The 21,086-nt window shown below is 43.0% G+C and overlaps 1 protein-coding gene across 4 annotated transcripts in view; it reads left to right on the top strand.

Moving 5' to 3' along the window:
• Window positions 1-21,086, top strand: part of PDXDC1 (pyridoxal dependent decarboxylase domain containing 1) — a 57,864-nt gene that overhangs the window by 32,327 nt on the left and 4,451 nt on the right. For 3 of the 4 annotated variants that reach the window (XR_013975638.1, XM_080942031.1, XM_080942030.1), the window contains exons 10-17: window positions 590-638; window positions 789-890; window positions 2,227-2,352; window positions 5,158-5,208; window positions 14,165-14,228; window positions 16,172-16,260; window positions 17,611-17,716; window positions 20,472-20,643. Coding sequence is in view for 3 of the 4 variants with exons in the window: in XM_080942031.1 (XP_080798157.1) it covers window positions 590-638; window positions 789-890; window positions 2,227-2,352; window positions 5,158-5,208; window positions 14,165-14,228; window positions 16,172-16,260; window positions 17,611-17,716; window positions 20,472-20,643 (759 nt within the window). In the remaining variant the exon portion in view is untranslated. The remainder of the gene's footprint in view (window positions 1-589; window positions 639-788; window positions 891-2,226; window positions 2,353-5,157; window positions 5,209-14,164; window positions 14,229-16,171; window positions 16,261-17,610; window positions 17,717-20,471; window positions 20,644-21,086) is intronic. The other variant, XM_080942032.1, reaches the window with a different exon arrangement.

Genomic DNA, 21,086 nt, shown 5'->3' with positions numbered 1-21,086 from the left:
TTGACAGAAGCCCCCTGGAATATCTTTAGAGAGAAGAGGAGCAGGTTCAGAGCAGCCAGATGCCCAAGTCACCACATCATCCAAGAGAAAGGTCCTTTTATCTGTTCTACAAAGGAAGAGTAACTATAAAACACAGAATAATGTAGTCATTGTCCTAAGTAAGCAGTGACAACCCCCCAAAGCATGTTTTTCTTAAGTGTATTCTTTTTTTTTTTAAGATTTATTTATTTATTATATATACTGTTGCTGTCTTCAGACATGTCTTCAGGCATCAGATCCCATTACAGATGGTTGTGAGCCACCATGTGGTTGCTGGGAACTGAACTCAGAACCTCTGGAAGAGCAGTCAGTGCTCTTAACCACTGAGCCATCTCTCCAGCCTGCATGTCTTTCTTAAAAGTGCATTTTGAAACTTTCTATAACTCCCATCTTTGGCTTTAATAAATGCTAATTAAACAAGGCATAGATATGCATGTATCACCTTACAACAGCACTTTTTTTTTTTTTTTTTTTTTTTTGGTAGAGTGCCTGGTTAGGGAACAAGTAACATTTAAATAATTGGTTCTTACACTGGTGCTTTTTCTTCCAGTGTGAATCTGGCAACATTGGCTCTAGGTTATGTCTCCTCTTCTGTGCTGGTATGTTGGTGGATTATTGAATATTGGTGGTGGTAAGACGGAGCTTCGTCTGTTCAGTTCATTCTGGTTTTTTATAGTTCTTATGGCTAGAGGGGGGACTGTGTTTGATGTCACCTGGCTACCTACTGAACAAAGCTCTCTTTTTGGTAGGCCGCAACCAAATGTGATAGCATGACACTGACTCCTGGCCTGTGGCTAGGTTTGCCAGCTGTTCCTGCAGTGACACTCTACAAGCATGATGATCCTGCCTTGGTGAGCTGACTGTCACTAGGGAATGAATGATAGTCACAATTGCCTTCTGGGATAGAACTTAGAGAAATAAAGGGAAAAACTTCTAAACTCTACTTCTAATGCCTTTCTTAAGTTACTTTTAGGGGGCAAACGTATAAAATAATGGTTTCAGTGTGGCGTTTTCACGCCTGCACATTGTACTTGCTCATATCCTCCAGCCCTACTGTTTTCTTAATTGGCACACACCAGTAATCCCAGTATTCAGAAGGCTAAGGCAATAGAATCTCACGTTAAAGGCTATCTTGGACATAGTGAGACGCTGTCTCAAAAATAAAAACAAACTAAAAGTTGGTGGAGCTGAAGCTCCAGTGGTAGAGAGTGCTTGTCTAGCATGTTCGAAGCCCTGTAGTATTCCGTCCTCAGCACACATAAAATGGGTGTGGTGGATGTGCCTGATCTCCTAGCACTTAAGGGATGCAGCCAGAAGAATCAGGAGCACCTAGGATACATTTGGGGGTGGCCAAGGGGATATACTCAGACCGCAACACACATGTGGGGGTCTTTATGAGAGTCTCTTCCTCCACCTTGCTCTGGGTTCCAGTGATCAAACTCATGAGTGCCCTTACCTGTTGAACTGTCTCATTAGCCCAGGATGCCATACTTTAAATCTTTTTATTTATCCCCTCCCTGTACAGCCCTATGTGTATGAAAGATTTTTGTGGCATTTTTATGACTGATTTTCTTTCTTTTGCTTGATTACTTAATAATGGTTTTATAAATTAAAATAGTTTATAAGTTTTTAAGGTTTTGTAAAGTTTTTGTTAATAGACAATAAACATCTTTTTACATATCAAATTACAAATCAAATTATTTTCAGAGATTAGGTTCCCAAAATTAGAATTATCTTTTAAGACACTGATCCACATTTTCAGTACAGGTTGTAACATAAAATATTATAGATTTAAACTATTCATTGTGTTTTATTTTCATAGATGTGTTAGTGATAGGTGCATGCAAAGTAAATGTCCACTGATTATAGCTTAAACCATTAATATCTTGCTTAGTTGAAAATAGCCAACAATTTTAAAGATGCTCATAGTAACTTGTCAAAATGCTGCCTCCAAAATGGCTAAGAACTGTGTATGGCTCTAGAACTCAGTCCCTCTTTAATTTCAGCTGGAGTACCTCTGCCTCTCTTCTTGAAGCCTCTGAACACAGCTAGATCTAGTTTTGAAAGGCCAGTGGATAGTGTAAGCCAAGTATTGAGCATGGCGTCTGACATGCTCTATGTGTAGTGGAGCAGCTCGCCAGTGCTGGCATTCCAGCAGCCCTGAGTCACCTGTCTTGTTTTTTTCAGACACTAGTTGCTGGTCTGACATCAAATAAACCTGCAGACAAACTCCGAGCCCTGCCACTCTGGTTGTCTCTGCAGTACTTGGGACTTGATGGCATTGTGGAGAGAATAAAGCATGCTTGTCAGCTGGTGAGTAGACACATTAAGAGTCACAGAGACCCCTCCACAAAAGCGGAGGCATGAATAACTTTCACTCTTGATATCCTCTGTCCAGAATGAGAAAAGTCATAAGGTGACTTTCAGGAAAAGAGATGGTGCATAATATTGTTCTTGACTGACTGGCCTCCAGGGACAGGGAACAGAAATTGAAAATTCAATGTAGAGGCCTGGTATGGTGACCCACGCCTTTCTTTAATCCCAGCACTTGGGAAGGCAGAGGTAAAAAGATCTCTGAGATTGAGGTCAGCTTGTTCTACATAGTAAGTTCTAGGACAACCAGGACTACGTAGAGAGGCCCTGTCTCAAAACAAAATGCCAAACCAAACCAAACAAACAAAAATAAAGGGTGGAGAGAGAAAATTCAACTCGAGTGGCATGGGTTTTTTATATATGTGTGTGTGTGTGTGTGTGTGTGTGTGTGTGTGTGTGTGTGTGTGTGTGTTTGAAAATCTTACTCCATTACATAGCCACCCAAATTTGTCTGGTTGTTGTTGTTGTTTGCCTATCAATCCCATTAGTGCTGCCAATGTATTCTTAGGTGTGTAGCCATCACAGAAACATGTTAGGCCTCCAGAGGCCAGGACCTTAGAGGAAGGAAACTCCCTCTCTCAGCAGCTGTCACCAATAGTTGCTCACTCTGCTAAAGGACATGGGGATTTTTTCTTTAATTTATGTATCTGAGTGTTTTACCTGCATGTGTGCCTGTGGACCATGTGCATGCCTGGCGCCCTAAGACCGAAAGAGGGCAGCAGATCCCCTGGAACTGGAATTACAGGTAATTAGGGCACATAATGTGGGTGTTAGGAATTGAACCTAGGTCCTCTGGGAGTGCAGCCAGTGCTCTTACTGCTGGGCCATCTCTCCAGCTCCCAGGTATGAGTGTTTTTAATACAGTAGTGTGGATTTCCTGTCTTTAAGGTTGGGCAAGTCTTTCTTTGTATTGGAGAGAGCCTGATTATTCCAACCGTAAACTGTGGTCGGTTAATGTTCTCTGGTTGTCTGCACTAACAGTACATCGGGCTGGGTGTGTGCTGCTCACAGCTGCTCTGCTCTAGCCTGAGGTCAGGATCTCAGGAGAGTCAGTGTCTGGTGAAGGCCTTACTGCTACCGTAAGCATTTTTACCTGGGAACAGGGGAAGCAGTCCTGTCCTCTGTTATGAGCATGCTCACAAATCCCTTCTAGTTAATTTTAGTGAATCACTTCCAAAGGCTGGACCTATTAATATCATTGTTTAAAATAGGAATTTTGGACAGATAGGTATATTGAAAAAAAAATCAAGCTAGGTGTGGTAGCTAAGACCTATCTTCTAACCACTTGAGAAGCAGGCAGAGGCAGGAAGACCAAGGCCAGCTTAACAACAGAAAAAAAGAAGAGATTTGAGTATGATCATGCATGACTGTAATCCCAGCTTTCTTGAATTAGGGGCAGGAAAATCAGGAAGCAGTTCGAGGCCAGCCTCACTGCATAGCTCGTCTGAGAGGACGTCCTGGATTACATGAAAAACTATCTTGGAAAAACAAGAGTCGTGTTTGTGTAGCTTGAGCATTGATTGATCTTATGTGAGCTTAAAAGCATGATGTCATCTTTTTACACCTTCGACTTACTACCTGTGACATACGATAATAATTAGGGTTGTTACAAAGACTTGCTGAGTTTATGTTAAACTATTAATAGTGCCTGGACACATAAATCATTCATATATGTGTAAATCTTTTCTTTGAATATTTCCTGGGCTTCAGCTGTAGGTCAGTAGGAAAGCACACACAGTATGTGTAAGACCCTGGGTTCAGTTTCAGTACCCAAACAAGTACTCTGCTCTTTCTCTGCCCAGCCAGGATATTGACACTGTCTTGTGTTATTTTCATATGTAAGAAAAATTAGTATTTGGTTCCTTTTTATATTACAAATTAATTTTAAGGAATGTATTTATAAAAAAAATATATGTTTTAAAAAAGTTGTCATACTGTTAGCTCATATCATGACTCAGTTTTTAGGAATTAAAAGCTGCTGTATCATAGCAACTTAGTCAAATTAGGGGAAGGTTTGAGCACACATGGGAGAGGTTCAGTTCCCCCTTGGCTTTAGAAGTGCAAGAAAATGGCAGTAACATCAACTACAAAACCCTTGAGGTTACCACAGCTCTGGCATCTGCCTAAAACTCAAACCTGTAGCTAGTCTCCAGTGCTCAAGAGGGTTTGAGTGACAGCTGATCATCATGCTGGGGCACCCGTGAAGCCACATGGGACATTGGCAGCTGTGCATATTCATGCTGTACAATCCATACTGTGACATACATTCCAGTAAAAAAGAGCTGCTCTTGTGCCTCTCTCTTCTCTTTGTCTCTTTCTTTATGTATGGCGCTGTTTAGCATCTATTCAGTGACAAGCACGACGGAGCACTTTGTGTTGTTTCACTAGAAAGCAGATTTCACAGAGCACATGTCAGTGGGGTTCCTTCAGGAGCTTCACATCTGCTCTGAATATCATTTCCCTGCTCCCTGAGTTAGGAACTGTGATTCTCACATCAGTGCTGAGGGATGTTGGATGGAAACTGTATGGTAACAGTAATGGTGTCTGTCCATGCGCTGCCCTGCCTGTGAAAGAATGAAGACTATTTGCAGATGCCGAGGTGTCGAAATCAGGACTCACACTTAGTGATCACCGAGTCGCAGATGCTTTGCCTGAGATACTTGTTTGCATATTACAAAGACCCTCATGAAATTGGCTTACATGTCTGTCTAGTAATGTCGCATACTTTCTTGTTATTGTTTTCAGAGCCAACGGCTGCAAGAAAATTTGAAGAAAGTGGACCACATTAAAATCCTGGTATAGTATATAATTTTCTCTACTTCTTAAATAAGTGTTTTAGCTTCAGTAAGAAAATGATTTTCCTCAGTGGTTTCCCTTGAGTTTTAACAGTTCAGTAAACAGCAGTCTTTCTGAGGGATCACACAGTATTTATATAGTTATACAGTTAGCCTGAAATGAAGAAATATGAACTAAACAATGTTTAAATTTTAAATTTCTACAGTTCTATTAAAATCTAGAGTTACACAAAGATCATATGTAAACTCCTGACTTCACCTTTCCCAGGGCACCCATCCTTGGAGGTGACTGTCTCAAAACACTCTGGGATACTTTCTGAAACCTGCTCAAAGTAGGATGAGAAGGAAAAAGCAGATGCCCCATGTCTTGTCTTCTGGGATCTTTCTAAACCGAATCTCCCAGTCTTTGCTCCTTCAGGTGGTGAATGACAAGAAGATGGGACTTAACTGGATTAAGGACTAAAAGTATCGGTCCAGGAGGGCAGCTTTTGACACTTAGAATTTCAGGAAGTACTTAGGTCATGTTTTCATATAAATGTGCTCACTGCGTGTTTCTTTGGCACATTTGCAGAGAATAGTACAGTGGGCATTTTGCTACTTTGCAGGTTCTTTCTTCTTCCACCCTTTCAGCCCCTAACAATAGATAGGACAGGGGTAAAGTAGAGAGGGGAGAGGAAAGAGCCCTGAATAAAGTCAGGGTCAGAAAGGGGGCAACTAGCCAGTAGACTACTTCCTGCTGACTAGGGGTGTTGAGTTCCTTGGGGCAAGTTTGATTTCTGCAAGCAGGATTCCTAATTTCTTCTTCTTTCTTTGCTCACAACTACTTAACAGACAGCTACCAACATCAACCAACCACCACCACCTTCCCTACCTGCTGCAGCCCTAGCATTTACATACTGTCTAAAAAGTCCCCAAAATCCCAAATGTCACACAGTCTCAGAAACTTGCCTGCAGCTGGCAAATTCACGCCACTGCTAGAGCACAAGGTAAATCATAACTTCTGTGAATAGTCTTTAGTGCCCCATAGCCTACACCTGGGATTAAAACAAAAGCATATTCTTATATTTCTGTGTTTTTCAAAGGAACCAAGATTCCAGAATTGTTGCTACAGCAGAGTTTTAGTTTAAAGTTTGTCTTTGAGTTTACTTGAGGTTCAGATTAATGTAATTTTTTTAGAATATAGATAGGTTATTGGGTAGGAGTCAGGGTTGGGGAGCCAGATACTCTGGAGCTGTTGCATTCTGAAGCCAGTCAGCTGGCCCCATTCAGTTAAGAAACTTGGAGGAGAGCAGGTCATTGGAGGAACAGAGAGGAGGGTTATGAGTCCGATTTATTTTCCTCTTAGCAGTGCCACTGGGTGGCTCTGTGACACTGAGTTACTTTCTTTTTCTTTCTTTTTTTGTTATAAGATTTATTTATTTTTATGTGTATAGATGTTTTGCCTGCATGTATGTCTGCGTCCCATGTGTAGAAGTTGGAAGAGGGCATTGGATTCCCTGGAACTGGAGTTAAAGATTGTCGTGAGCCGCCGTGTGGGTTCTGGATATTGAACCCTGACCTCTGGAAGAACACCCAGTGCTCTTAACCTCTGAGCCATCTCGTCACCCCCTGTATTGTTTTCATAACCTCTTGTTCTGTCAGCTGTCAAAAGAAAATAGGTTGCTTGGAGAGAGTTCAAAGTAAACTAAAATGAATTTGTTTTTGGGAATTGAGGCAGTATAAGCCCAAGTCCTTTTTTCTGAAAATGTTTTTATTGGATATTCTCTGTATTTGCATTTCAGATGTTATCCCTTCCCCCAATTCCATCCCCCCTCCCCCTCCCATTGCCTCTTCCATGAAGATGCTTCCTCTCCCAACCACCCTCTCCCACCTCCGCACGTTGGTATTCTCCTACACTGGAAAAAAGAACCTTCACTGGACCAAAGGCCTCTCCTCCCATTGATGCCAGAGAATGCTATTCTCTGCTGCATGTGCACCTGGGGCCATGGGTCTCTCTATTTGAACTCATTGGTTGGTGTTTTAGTCCTCGGGAGCTGTGGTGGGTTTGGTTAGTTGATAATTTTGTTCTTCCCATGGGGTTGCAGACCCTTTCAACTCCTTCAGTTCTTTCTCTAGCTCCTTCATTGGGGTCCCCGTGTTCAGTCCAATGGTTAACTGCAAGCATCCTCCTCTGTATCAGTATGACTCTGGTAGAGCCTCTGAGGAGGCACCATATCAGGTTCCTGCCAGTAAGCACTGCTTGGCATCTGCGATAGTGTGTGGGTTTAGTAGCTGCATATGGGGTTGATCCCCAGGTGAGACAGTCCCTGGATGATCTTTTCTCCAATCCCTGCTCCTCTATTTCTCTCTTTATTTCCTCCCATGAGTGTGTTTTTCTCTCTTCCAAGCGGACTGAGGCATCCACCTTCTGGCCTTCCTTCTCTTTGAGCTTCATAAGTTCTGCGAATTGTTTCTTGAGTATTCCAAGCTTTGGGAGCTAGTATCCGCTTATAAGTGAGTGCATACCACGAGTGTTCTTTTGTGACTGATAAGCCCAAGTCTTTTTCCTGTTCCTTGCTGATCCCACTCAGGCTCTCTTTATGTCCCCTCTGAACCCTGAGTTCTTTTGGAGTGTCTATCAGGCTACACAGCGCCCAGCCACAAGTCTTCCTTGGGTGTTTTCAGCGGCCACTTGCTTCCGTGAAGGATCTGTGCTTGTAAACAGCACAAGACACCGTAGGATGTCAGCCATCACCTGGCACGGTGATTTCTGGGCTGTTCATAGCTACCACACAGTACCCAGCGCCTTTTCCACGTTGTTAATCCTCACAACGCTTCTGTTTCCCTCTGTCCGGAAACACTCACTGCTCCTATCGATTCTCTTTGCTAGATTGTGAACTTTCAGATCTTAGTTGAAATGTGTCCTCTGCCAGGAAGCCTTCCCTCAGCACCCTAAGGTCACTCCCACAAGATAAGTATGACTTGGTTCCTTGTCAATTTTTTCTCCTTTATTAAAGTTAATTTTTACCCATCTCATACACACACACACAAACAAACAGAGGGAGAGAGAGAGGGAGGGAGGGAGGGAGGGAGGGAGGGAGGGAGATTTCTTTTTCTACACAAGCTTCATAAAGGCTTTGTGTACATTCCCGTGACATGGCCTTTATATATTAAGATCTAGGACCTCGACTATAAAAGCCAAGACCGTGACCATGAAGCTTAGCTTATGTTCATAGCAGTTACTGCTGCTTCTTTTTTAAGATTTATTTATTATATATGAGTACACTGTAGCTGTCTTCAGACACTCCAGCAGAAGGCATCAGATCCCATTACAGATGGTTGTGAGCCACCATGTGGTTGCTGGGAATTGAACTCAGGACCTCTGGAAGAGCAGTCAGTGCTCTTAACCACTGAGCCATCTCTCCAGCCCTTGTTTGTTTTTCAAAACAAGAGTTTTTCCGTGCAGCCCTGGCTGTCCTGGCTCTCACTCTGTGGCCCAGGCTGGTCTCACACTGAGAACATCTGCCTCTGCCTCCGTGTATACCACCACATCCAGCTTTTACAGCTGCTGCTTTTGTTTACCCTTCTTTCTGTGGCACCTTTACCTGGGCTCATGTTGTAGGCAGGACAGAATTGTGGGCAGAAGGTTTTGTTGCTGGGTTGGTGTCCCAATTCCTCCACTGGAAGCCTTGGGTAGACGTAGAAGATGGCCAGTATATGCTCCGTATCCCCACCCCATCGATTACCAGGAGTCTCTAGGGTCGTCCTCATAGGTTCCGTTGCCTTAGTTTCTGCCTCACCCCGATATGCACCCAGTTCCAGTCATCTCTCCCAGTATTCTCTCCTCCTCCACCTACCTGATCCCTCCTAGTCTCATCCCCATCTGCCCTCAGTCCTATAGGCACAATGTTTCTGTGCACTGTGCAAAGATTATCCTTGTATCGTGTAAATGCTGAATTCTCTGCCCTCATATCTGGTTGTAGATCTGGACATGGCAATGTCATTATTCTAAGTATCTCTTGTCTGAATATTGTATAGCCAGTGATCCCCATTTATTCTTTGACTTCTCCATACAAGCTGATCAGCCAGTGACTTGGTATGAGAGAGATTAGGGCTGGACTTCCACCAGCCAAGAGAGGGAAAGAGAGAGAGAGAGGAGGAGGGGGAGGAAGAGGGGGAGGAGGAGGAGAGAGTGAGCCGTGAAGGGAGGAGCACAGAGAGACCTTGGAGGAACACCTGAAGTAGAGAGAGGCAGATCAATACTAAAACTGAAGGTGTCGTGGGGATTTTGGCTGGGACTTGGCCAGAATAGCTTAGAGAATTAGTATAGGTTAATAATTGCTCAGATCTTGTACTGCAAAGCTAATCAAATAAATCTCACAGTCTCTGTCTCATTTGTTTGGTAGCTGGTGAGATTAAAAAAGATGATCACCTTTTAAAAATGCTTTTACATATGGTGTCCATTCAATCATAATCTACCTTTATTCCTATGTTATTCCTAATCAGCCACCTGCAAATCTATTCTATTTCTCCTTCCCAGGGAGACCCATGTGCCCCATCCCCACACCCCAGGCCTTGAGATTTGTTACTTACTTAGCCTCTCTGGGTCTGTGGGTTAAAGCATTGTTATTTTTTACAGTTAATATCTACCTATAATTGTGTACACAGTGGTTGTATTTCTGGGTCGAGGTTACCTCGGGATGACTTTTGTAGTTTCATTCCTTTGCCTGCAAATATTATGCTATTAATAGCTGAGTGACATCTTCGTTGTTTCTTGTTCTGTCTATAACAGTGATAGGATGGAGCACCCTCGGGATGTGCCCAGGAATGGTACAGCTGGGTCCTGAAGTAGATAGATTCCCAGTTTTCTGAAAAACTGTACAAGTTTGCACGCCCACCGAAAACTGAGACGTGTTCCCCTTGCTCCATATCCAGCATGAATGGTCACTTGTGTTTTTTATCTTAGCCATCCTGACACATATAACATGGAATCTCAGAGTCCATTTGATTTGCATTTCCTTGATGGCTAAGGATCTTGATGCAAGTAAGCACCAGAGTTGAGAAGAGAAGAGCAGCAGAGAGGGAGGAGGAGGCGGTGTTACCAGGACAGTTTTACAGAGACAGACTGAAGAGAGAACTAACTAGACACAGGCACAGACAGAGCAAGCAAGAGAATGAGAAGGAGCCAGAAGATTAGGAAAGATTGCTAGAGTCAGTCTGAGGCCAAGAGAAAAGCCAGATGAGTCAAAAGCTGGGAGAGGAGTTTGGGCCAGAACAGCTGAGTTGAACCAGCCAGCCAGAGTTCAGAAAGAACGAGAAAGGGTGAGCTTGTTCAAAAGCAAGTCCAAGGGGATTGTATAGAGGCTGGAAGCTTCCAGGACTTGGCCTAGGTTAGCAAATGAAGAAAGTGAGCCTTTGAGCCAACTATTATTACATCAAGCAAATAAAAGTTGCTTACATGTTTTGGATATTAGCTCGCTGTTAGATGTGAAGTGATCAAAATCTTTCCCCACTCTGTAGGCTGCCATTTTGTTCTATTGACATTGTCCTTTGCCTTACAGAAGCTTTTCAGTTTTGTTAAGTCCCATTTATTATTGAGAGCTTAGTGCCTGTGTTCTTGGTGTTCTGTTCAGTAGGTTATTCCCTCCTTTCTCTTCTGTCAGGTTCAGTGTGTCTGACTTTATGTCGAGGTCCTTCGTCCACTAGGAGCTCTGTGCAGAGTGATAGGTAGATTTGGATTTATTTACACTCTTCCACATGCAGACATCCAACTAGACAGACACCATATGCTAAAGAAGCTTTCTTTTTCCAGTGTATATTTCTGGCTTTCCACTAGTGTATGGACTTACATCCAGGTCTTACATTCAATTCCACTGACCAACCTGTCTGTTTTTATGCCAATGCCATGCAGTTTTTATTATTGTTGCTCTGTAGTACAGCTTGAATTCAGAAATGGTGATGCCTCTAGAAGTTCTTTTATTGTACAGAATTGTTTTATCTATCTTGAGGTTTTTTGTTTACTTGTTTGCTTGCTTGCTTTTCCATATGAAGTTGAGTACTGTTCTATGAAGGTCTGTAAAGTACTGTTGGAATTCTGATGAGGATTGTGTTGAATATGTAGATTGCTTTTGGTAGGGTAGCCAGTTTTACTGTTAATCCTACTGATCTATGAACATGGGAAATCTTTTTCATTTTCTGATAATCTTCAGTTTTTTTCTTCAAAGAAAGAAGTTACTGTTATGCAGGTCTTTCACCTGCTTGGCTAGAGTTACCCCCAAGATATTTTATATTACTTATGGCTACTCTGAGAAATGTTCTTTTCCTGATTTCTTCCTCAGCCCTTTTTTTTTCTTTTTTTCTTAGTGTTTCATCCAGCCACTTCAATGGAGGTGTTTATCAGCTGTACGTGTTTTCTGATAAAATTTTGGGGTCGCTTCTAAACAGCAGCACCTTGACTTCTTCCTTCCCGATGTGTTGTCTTCCTGTACCTGTAGAGCGACACGTTCTTTACAGAATAGATACACAGAGAGTGGCAGCCTCGTAGTCCTGGTCTTACTGCAATCGCTCTGAGCTTCTTTACATTTGGTCTGATGCGACTACAGGCTTGCTGTAAACTGCCTCCGTTGTGTTCACTGTGTCTCTTGTATCTCCCCACATTTACCATGACGGGATATTGGGTTTTTTTGTCAAAGGCTTTTTTCAGCATCTAATGAGATGATCGGGCTTTTCCTTCTTTCAGTATATTTTTGTGGTGGACTACATTGACTGGTGTGTTCTTGGATTCAGTTTTTGAACATTTTATTAAGTATTTTTGCATCAATGTTCATGAAGGAAATTGGTCTGTAATTCTCTTTTTCTATTGAATCTTTGTGCAGTTTGGGTATCAGGGTGATTGTAGCCTCATAAAATGAGTTTTGCAGTGTTCCTTCTGTTTCTGTTTTGTGGAATAATTTGAGGAGTATTGGTATTAGCGCTTCTTTGAAAGTCTAGTAAAATCCTGCTCTAAACCTATCTGGCCCCATGCTCTTTTTGGTTGAAAGTCAGTAGAAAATGACTGTTTCTATTTTCTTAGGGGTTGTAGGTCTATTTAAATTGTTTATCTTATCTTGATTTAATGTTGACAAGTGGTATCTATCAAGAAAACTGTCCATTTCTTTTAGGTTTTCCAATTTTGTGGAATACAATTTTTTAAGTATGACCTAATCGTTCTTTGGATTTCCTGTTATATCCTCATTTTCGTTTCTGATTTTGTTAATTTGGATATTCTCTCTGTCTTTTAATTGATTTGGATAAGGGTTTGTCTAGTTGATTTTCTCAAAGAGCCAATTCTTTGTTTCTTCCATTCTTTGTATTATTGTCCTTTGTTTCTATTTTATTGATGTCAGCCCTGAGTTGATTATTATCGTCTGCTCCTCTAGGGCTTGTTTGCTTTTTCATGTACACTTCCCTTCCTTTGCCTTTGCTGCTGTAAGATTATTTCCTATTTCGTGGCTTGTAACTGACCTCCTTAGATTGGTGTTTTCCTTCTAGTACCTTCTGTAGGGCTGGATTTAACTTTGTCATGGAATATCTTGTTTTCTTCATCTATGGTGATTGAAAGTTTTGATGGGGATTAGTCTGGGCTGGCCCCTGTGTTCTCTTAGAGTTTGCAAGACATGTCCAGGCCCTGTTTTGCAACCTTTTTAGTTCCTCCTTGCTTGTGGAACTTACCCCATTCTGCTTAAACAGTAATTATTAATGCCTTAAAGGCATTAATAATTTTGTTTATATGAAAACTAGAATTCACACATACAAAAAAATTATAAGTACCAGCTCAATAAATAATTAGCAAATTTAAATATAGCTCTTGCCTGATCAGAATCTCATCTACAATCTCCTTAAAGTGTTAGTAGATTCAGACCTGGTGGCACACACCTTTAATGTCAGCAGTTTGGAGACAGAGCAGAAAGATTCCTCTTAAGTTCAGGATCAGCCTGGTTTATACAGTGAAGCCTCATCTCTCAAAACAATAACCTAAAAACAGTTAGAAAAATAGATCTGCCAGCTGCTTCCTCTATGTGAGTAGTTAGAACTCCTTGTTGTGGTTTTACTACTGTGTTCATCAGCCACAACATAATTTAGTACCTAGTATTCACAACTTCAGTGACAGATCACAACTGTTAAGTGCTGCAAAGATCTCCAGAGCTGCTCACAACAACAGAGACTGCCGCAGATTGCCTGGTGGCTGGCTGAATGTGGGAGGGAAGCGCGTCGTGTCGGAGCAGTGCAGTTAGCATTGTCATCACTTAGGAAATACAGAGCTGCTTGTCTGACGGCACACTGGTGTTGTAGGCTGCCAGTGTGAGCATTGCAGAGGATGTGAGTTCTGTTACAGAGGGTAATGATTCCTCAATATAAAAAGGCTGGAGAGGTGGCTCAGCAGTGAAGGGCACTGAGTGCTCTTCCAGAGGTCCTGAGTTCAGTTACCAGGGACCACATGGTGGCTCACAACCATCTGTAATGGGATCTGGTTCCCTCTTTTGGTGTGCCTGAAGACAGCAACAGTGAAATTATATATATATATAATATATATAATAAAATAAAATCTTTTTAAAAAATCCTACAGTTAGGAACAGTTGGTACTTTTGCAGTAGACCCAGGTTTGGTTCTCAGCACCTACACAATGGCTCACACTAGTCTGTAACTATTTCCATGGTATCCAATAGCCTTTTCTGGCATCTGTGGGTACTAGGTACACATCGGTTGACTCATACACTTTTTTTTTAAAGTTGTTTGTTTACATGATTTCACAGGGTTTGTTGGTTCAAGAGAATGAGGGACTATTATTTTCATTGGCCACCTCAGGCCAGTTACAGCTTTTGAGCTTTTTAACGTGTGTGCAAGCATTTTTGCCTACTTTCTTTCCAAAGATACCGTCTTACCCTACTGACATTTGGCTCTGTCTTCAGTGTTGTAACTGCACATTTCTTCTTTTGCAGGTAGAAGATGAGCTCAGTTCTCCAGTAGTAGTGTTTAGATTTTTCCAGGAATTACCAGCCTCAGGTAGGTGACTAAAATGTTTTTGTGTGTGTGCCAGGCCTTTAATCCCAGCACTAGGGAGACAAAGGCAGGAAGATATCTGTGAGCTGGGAGGACAGCCAGAGAAACCCTGACTCAAAAAACCAAAGTGTGTGTGTGTGTGTGTGTGTGTGTGTGTGTTGTGTTGTGTTTCATGGCTATAAATTTAGTATCATATAAAATTAAATTCTATATGTTTTTATTGCTAAAATCTGCAGTCATAGAAAAGAATAACTGTTCCCACAAGCATGCTAAGGGCCTGTGACAAAACCAAGGATGCTCAGACCCTGCCACATAGCCTGTGAGAGCCAGCTAAAGGACAGCGCTCAGAAAGATGCACTGTTAACTTACAGCATGACATTCATTCTCAAAATCGCTTTAAGGAGAGTGACTTTTTTTAAAACTATAAATAAAGAATTTTATTTCTAAGCATGTTTTTAGGAGTCACGTGGCTTTCAGCCCCTAAGATGCTTCTCAAGTATTGTGATGTAGGAGGATAGATCCAAGAGTCAGTCAGTCTGTGTCTGTCTGTCTCTGTCTCCCTTTCTACCTCTCAGGCTCTCCCCTCTCCTACCCCACCTTCTTGTCTGGACTGCCAGGAACTTGCTTTATAAACTAGGTTAGCCTCCCACTCACAGTGATTAACCTGCCTGTGCCTCCTGAGTCTGTTTGAGCCTGGTGACGTGGCACACACAGTCTCAGTACTGGAGAGCCAGAGGCAGGAAATTTCTGAGTTTGAGATCAAGTTCTAGAACAGCCAAGGCTACGCAGAGAAACCCTGTTCAAAAAACCCTCTGACTTTAAAGAATGGACCGTGCTGGGGAACATACCAGTTTCTAGCATACAGATGGCAGTAGGTTTTAATCCTCAAGACTGCAGGAAAAAACAAGACAAAAATGACCAGCATGCCTCCAGCCTAGTCCAAGGCACGTTAGCATTCATCTAGATGACACACATTCCCACACTGCCCACAGTCCCCTCCAGGCAACTCTGCATGACAATGTGTGAACGTTGTGATGTCACTCATAATGTGACTTGTCATAGCCATCAGCATCAAGGGCTCCATGCTGTACCCACAGGGCTCTGCCTGTGCATCTGCCCCCTTCCTGATCCCTGCTTCCGGTCATTGTGCCTTAGGCACTGGTTCTTCCTTTGTTCCTAGAACACACGGCTCTCCCCTTACCTGTGGTGTGACATTGCTACTTTTTCCTCTTTGAGAGAGGATCTCATTCTGCAGGCCAGACTGGCTTTAACTTCCGTAGTCCTCCTGCTTCAGACTCCCTCTACTGCCTGTATGGCTGTTTCCACTAAATGTGCACCTTCCTGTGTTGGTGGGCTCCGTTACCCTCTGTCAGGGCGCCATCTCTTTTCAGTGGCTTTGGCTTGATACATAATGGGTTTTATTTTCCTTATGACTTATTTACATTTTTTGGTTTCCTTTTGAAATTCCTTGAAAATTAACTTTTTTTTAAAATATAGTCTCCCCCCCACCCAGGACCTAGGTTGGCCTTGAATTCATAACAGCCCTCTGGCCTTAGCCTTACCAAATGTGCACCACTAGGCTGGTGTTGAAAGCAATTAAAAAAAAAAATTAAGACTCCTATGGGCATTGGTGGCATGACACTTGCCTTTAAACCCACACTTGGGAGGCCAAGGCAGGCAGATCTCTTGAGTTCAAGGCCAGCCTGGTCTATAGAGAAAATTCCAGAACAGCTAAGGCTACACAAGAGAAACCCTGTTTTATAACAACAAAAGGTCTATTTTTAAAAAATAAATTGAGAAGTTATACTTATTTGTCAGAAAAGTATTAGACATTAACCCCTCAGATATTTTGATTTCATTACTATATGATGCTGTCGATGGGTTGAGTTGTAATGTTTATTGTAGCTTTGTTTCTGGGAGTAAATCCCTTCTGTGTTTGGCCTCAGATCCAGCGTTTAAAGCTGTTCCTGTATCCAACACAGCACCTGCAGCAGTTGGCTGGGAGAGACACTCCTGTGACGCACTAAACCGCTGGGTAAAGATGGCTGCTGTCTACTTTTTCTTCTTCACATCTGGAACAGCGACACCTGCTATAACATGGTCATGTGTGGTTGGTTAGTCATACCCACAGGAAGGAACTTCATACAGAGACACCAGGCCTGTTCTGTTCTGTTCACATCACCACCTCAGACACTGTTACCTCTGGCCAGCCACTCACTTTGCTTCTGTGACCGTTTCCTAGTTGCTGTGTAAGACAATAAAATAGCATATAAATCGTGGCTCACAGCACCACCTCTTTGGGCAGCAAGAGAGTAGCTAAAGCTGGGTGTGGTGTGCACACCTTTAATCCCAGCATTTGGGAGGCAGAGGCAGGTGGATCTCCTCGAGTTTGAGGCTAGCCTAGTCTATAAAGTCCCAGAACAGCCAAAGCTACATAGTAAGATCCTGTGTCAAAAACAAAAAAGTCCATCAGAATGAGCAGGTGCCCTGAGCACCTGTGGCAGCCAGGCAGAGTAGGCCAGCATTCTACTCTAGTAGCTTTTTGGACACTGAAATGTACTACCTCTAGATTTTAGACTTAAGTGTTCTCAGTAGGGTAAAGAAGGTCCCAGCGTAATTTTCTAGGTTCTAATGAATATAGAACATCTATTCAGTGCCATTCAAAGCAGCTGTTATGAACCTAGAGCCAAATGTTCAAAACAGATGGAAAATGATCAGCACAAACTAGATGGAAAAAGCAGTTTATTGGGTAGCTTTGTGATAAAAGTTCTTGTAGTGCAGGCATGAGTACCTGAGTTGGGATCTCTAGCATTCACGTTTTAAGAGAACAGAGAGCCAGGTGCAGCAGCGATGCAGCACTAGCGATGCAGAGCGGCACAGTGTAAGCAAACTGATGGGCTCCATTTCCAATGAGAGGCCCTGTCTCAGAAACACCCAGTATTGATCTCTGGTCTCCACATACCCCCCCACCCACACACACACGGTTCCTAAGGTGTATAGAATACCGTGTTTTGTTCCAAACACAGAAAAGACCCTGGGAAATTAACTGCATGTCAACAGTCAAATGTTAGCAAAATGTGGGTCATTTTTATTTCATATTTTGGCTTAACTGTATTGCACGTTTTTCTAAAGTGAATCTGTATTTAGGATAACATAAAATGAACTGTTAATTGGAAAAGGTGGGCAGGATGGGGGGGAGTAGGTGGGAGGCAAAGTCCCCCAGGTTCTGTTCCCAGCTCGGGAAACAAAAAATTGCTATTAGGTATTGAAAGGTACCCTGAATAAGGGGGACTAGCTCCAGGAGCCATTTTAATATGGGCTGAGGGTGGGTGGTGAAGACATTTAAGTCCCTGGTGCAGGAGCGTTCTCTGTCCTTTCCCTGCAGTTGGGAGAACAGTTGAAACAGTTGGTGCCTCAGTGTGGCCTCACTGTCATGGACCTGGAGACAGATGGCACATGTGTCCGCTTCAGCCCTTTGATGACAGCAGAAGGTAAGGCACTTGCAGCGTCGACCCTCAAAGAGCTCCATCAGACCTGCTGATGTTTAAGCGTGAGCATAACTTCTCAACAGTACACTGAAATATCAAGTTTTCTCTTTTGGTTCCTTCTCATCTGAATAACCTGTGGAGCTTTAAAACCTTTGAGCACTCACAGACTATGGCAGCATACAGAGACCTGCACAGATTCAAGTCCGACAGGGTCCCCAGCACTGACAGCAGCAGCACAGGTGACCCGCCCCCAGCAGAGAGCGGGTCTGCAGTTAGACAGACACCTGCTGGAAGAGGCGGTCAGCGTCCTCCCTAGTTCACTGGCCACTTCGGCCAGCACAGAACAAACTCGGGTATTTTCTGAGTTTTGTTCCTGTGTTTTGACTCTCCCCCACCACTTACTGGTCTTCTGTTGGTTTTAATTTTGGGGTTTTGGGGAAGTGGAGGAGGTGGTGTGTTTCTTTTTGGGGGGGATCTCGTTTTGTTAAAAGAGAAACCATAAAGTTGGGTGGATAGGGAAATGAGAGCATCTGGGAGGATCTAGGAAAGAAGGAAACTTGATAAAAATTTTCCAATAAAGAGCCTTTCCCTAAAACAATCCACCCAGCTGGGCTACCTCCAGACTTAGCACTGTGTGTCTGGAATGGAGCTCAGACATTTTATTCTTGTTTTTCCCTAATTGCCTTTTTAGTAGCAGATACTTAATAGCATATACTTAATATATGTAATATGGTTTAATGTGCATAATGAGAGATAGAGTATAAGACAAACTGCAGGGCTGGGGCAGTCCTGCTGTGCCATCCTCCAGGATTCCCCATGAGTTCTTAGATGTTTACACTTTCAAAAGTTCCCTAATAGAGTAGGGCCACTGTTTCCGGCATTGCAGAAAGCCATGCCGTTACCGTGTGTGAAGTCAGAACAAGATGAGATGCACACTCTCAGTCACTACACAACAGGAATAAGCTCTTTGTTCTGCCGCAAGGTCCGTGACCATAGCTTAACAGGCATGCACTGAAAAGCTAAGAAGACACTGAGTATGTTCTTCACAAAGAAATGGTAAATATCTAAAGAGCGAGATAGGCTTTTCCCACATTTGATCATTTAATAGTATGTCTATATATCAAGGTAGCCCAGGGTACCCTGTAAACATGTAGTTTTTATATCCCCCCAGCCCCCCCCCCTTTTTTTTTTTTTTTTGAAGAAAGATCTTATTTTGTGCCTTTCTCGGGCCTGAAATGCTCTGTAAACCATGTTGGCTTTGAACTCAGAGGTGCTACATGTTGGGATTAAAGGAATCCATCAGTACACCAGGCTGTATATCTATTTTATTCTTAAAGTCTTTATTTATATGGGGATGTAAATGTGTGTGCGTGCATACCATATTACACATATGGAAATTAAAGGACAGTTTTGGGGTATCTTACATCTTATACATGTCAGCAAGTGTTTTTGCCTAGTGTGCCATTTCACGAATCTTTACTGTATTTCAGAGACCCAGGCTGATGTTAAACACTTGATCCTCCTACCTCAGTCTTCTGAGTACTGGGATTGCAGGCAGGAGCCACCACACCTTTCTTTGTTTTTGAGAGGAGAATTTGTTTTGTTTCGCTTTCTGGCTTTTGTTTTTTGAGACAGGTTTTCTGTGTTGCCCTGACTGTCCTGAAGCATGCTCTATAGACCAGCTCAGAGATCCGCTTGCCTCTGCCTCCCAAGTGCTGGGGTTAAAGGTGTGGCCACCACTGCCCGGCCACCACACCTTTCTTATAATACGAGTTTTTAAAAGCCCAATGAGTGACATCAGACTGTCAGGCTCTGCACCTCCATACTTCTGAGGCCTCTAAAGCTAACCTAACATGATTCTGAGTATCTCAGTGGCACTGGTGCAGTGTCCCTGTCCCCTTCCCCTTCTATTAATATTTGCATATAAGTCAAGTTTTAGCCTATGACAGGATACCTGAGTCACGCCTTCTGTGAGAAAATAGCTTCTAGGTAGATCTACAAAGTAGCTGTTCTCCGTGAAGCAGCAACTGGGCTAAAATGTTAATTTACTGTTTATGTGTATTTATTGTGTGAGGTGTGCATGTGGAAGTCAGAAGACTTAATGGGACTTGGTTCTCTGCTGCTGCCCACCATGTGGGTGCTGGGGAGCAAGCACCTTTACCACGGAGCCCCGTCAGCCCAATCTTTAAAAATGTACATGTGTAATATGTGTGCCTCTGAGTATGCATGTTGAAGCCAGAAGTTGACATTGGGTGCATTTTATCTCTGTCCACCTTATAGGTTTAGGACAGTTTCTTGCTTAATCCTAGAGCTCACTGGCCAGTGAGGTCAGGGACCCTCTGGTCTCTGCTTCCCCAGTACCGTGACACCCAGTTTTCTGTAACGATCCATGGAGATCCACTCCAGACTTGGGTCATCATGTATGTACAGCAAGCACTTCAGCAAGGGAACTATTGCCCCAGCCCTCAGTGTGCTAATGTTCATCACCAGATTCTTCCATAACTACCTGGAAAATCTTTTGTTTAAAATTTTTTAAGTCAGGCATAATTAATAGCTCATATCCATGATTCCAGCACTTTGGAAGTTGAGGCAGAAGGATTGCCATGAGTTAGAGGCCAGCTTCAACTACAGAGTAAATCCCTGTCTCAAAAAAATTTGTTTTCAGTCCATACTGAGCTCTTGACCTTTGACCTTGTTGGTAGTAAATGAGTCGCCAAGTGACCCTGTGATCATTTCTCTGACCGTGTGGGTGTCTCAGTGTTAGGAACCCGGGGAGAGGATGTAGATCGACTCATCAGCTGCATCCAGAGCAAACTGCCAGTCCTGACCTGCACACTGCAGCTACGGGAAGAATTCAAGCAGGAGGTGGAGAGGACAGCAGGACTCCTGTATGTTGATGACCCCAACTGGCCTGGAATTGGGGTTGTCAGGTAATGGTTTGACCTGCTACATGATGTGAAAGACTGCTTTGTCAAAGCGCAAGTGCGCCACATGTTCAGGTGGAATTAGAGTGTATTTGCTAAGATCTCATGATGTGTTCGAGGTATTTACAGAGACCTATTGTAGACAGTTTGGTTGAGCATTAGACATAGTCAGGGGTCACTGTGTGCGAACTCACAAGTGCCCAGGGCAGACACATGGCAGATGGGTCTACAGAGCTTACAGTAAATGGGGGCGCTCTATTGGCCTCACTGTCTTCTGGTGACCCACTTTCTCTCTTCTCACGTTTCCTTTTCTTTGAAAATTGCTTTCCTGGGCCATAACCGAGGCGTTACAGCATTATTGAAAGATGGTAGTTGTTTAATCATAACACATGGCCTTTGGTTCCTCTTCATACTCATAGCTGTACATCTGTGTTCATCTCTAGGAATTT

The sequence above is a fragment of the Micromys minutus genome (assembly GCF_963924665.1).
Source record: "Micromys minutus genome assembly, chromosome: 31".
Lineage (NCBI taxonomy): Eukaryota > Metazoa > Chordata > Mammalia > Rodentia > Muridae > Micromys > Micromys minutus.
Note: the sequence above shows the minus strand (reverse complement) of the source record. Positions and strands in the feature narration are given on the sequence as shown.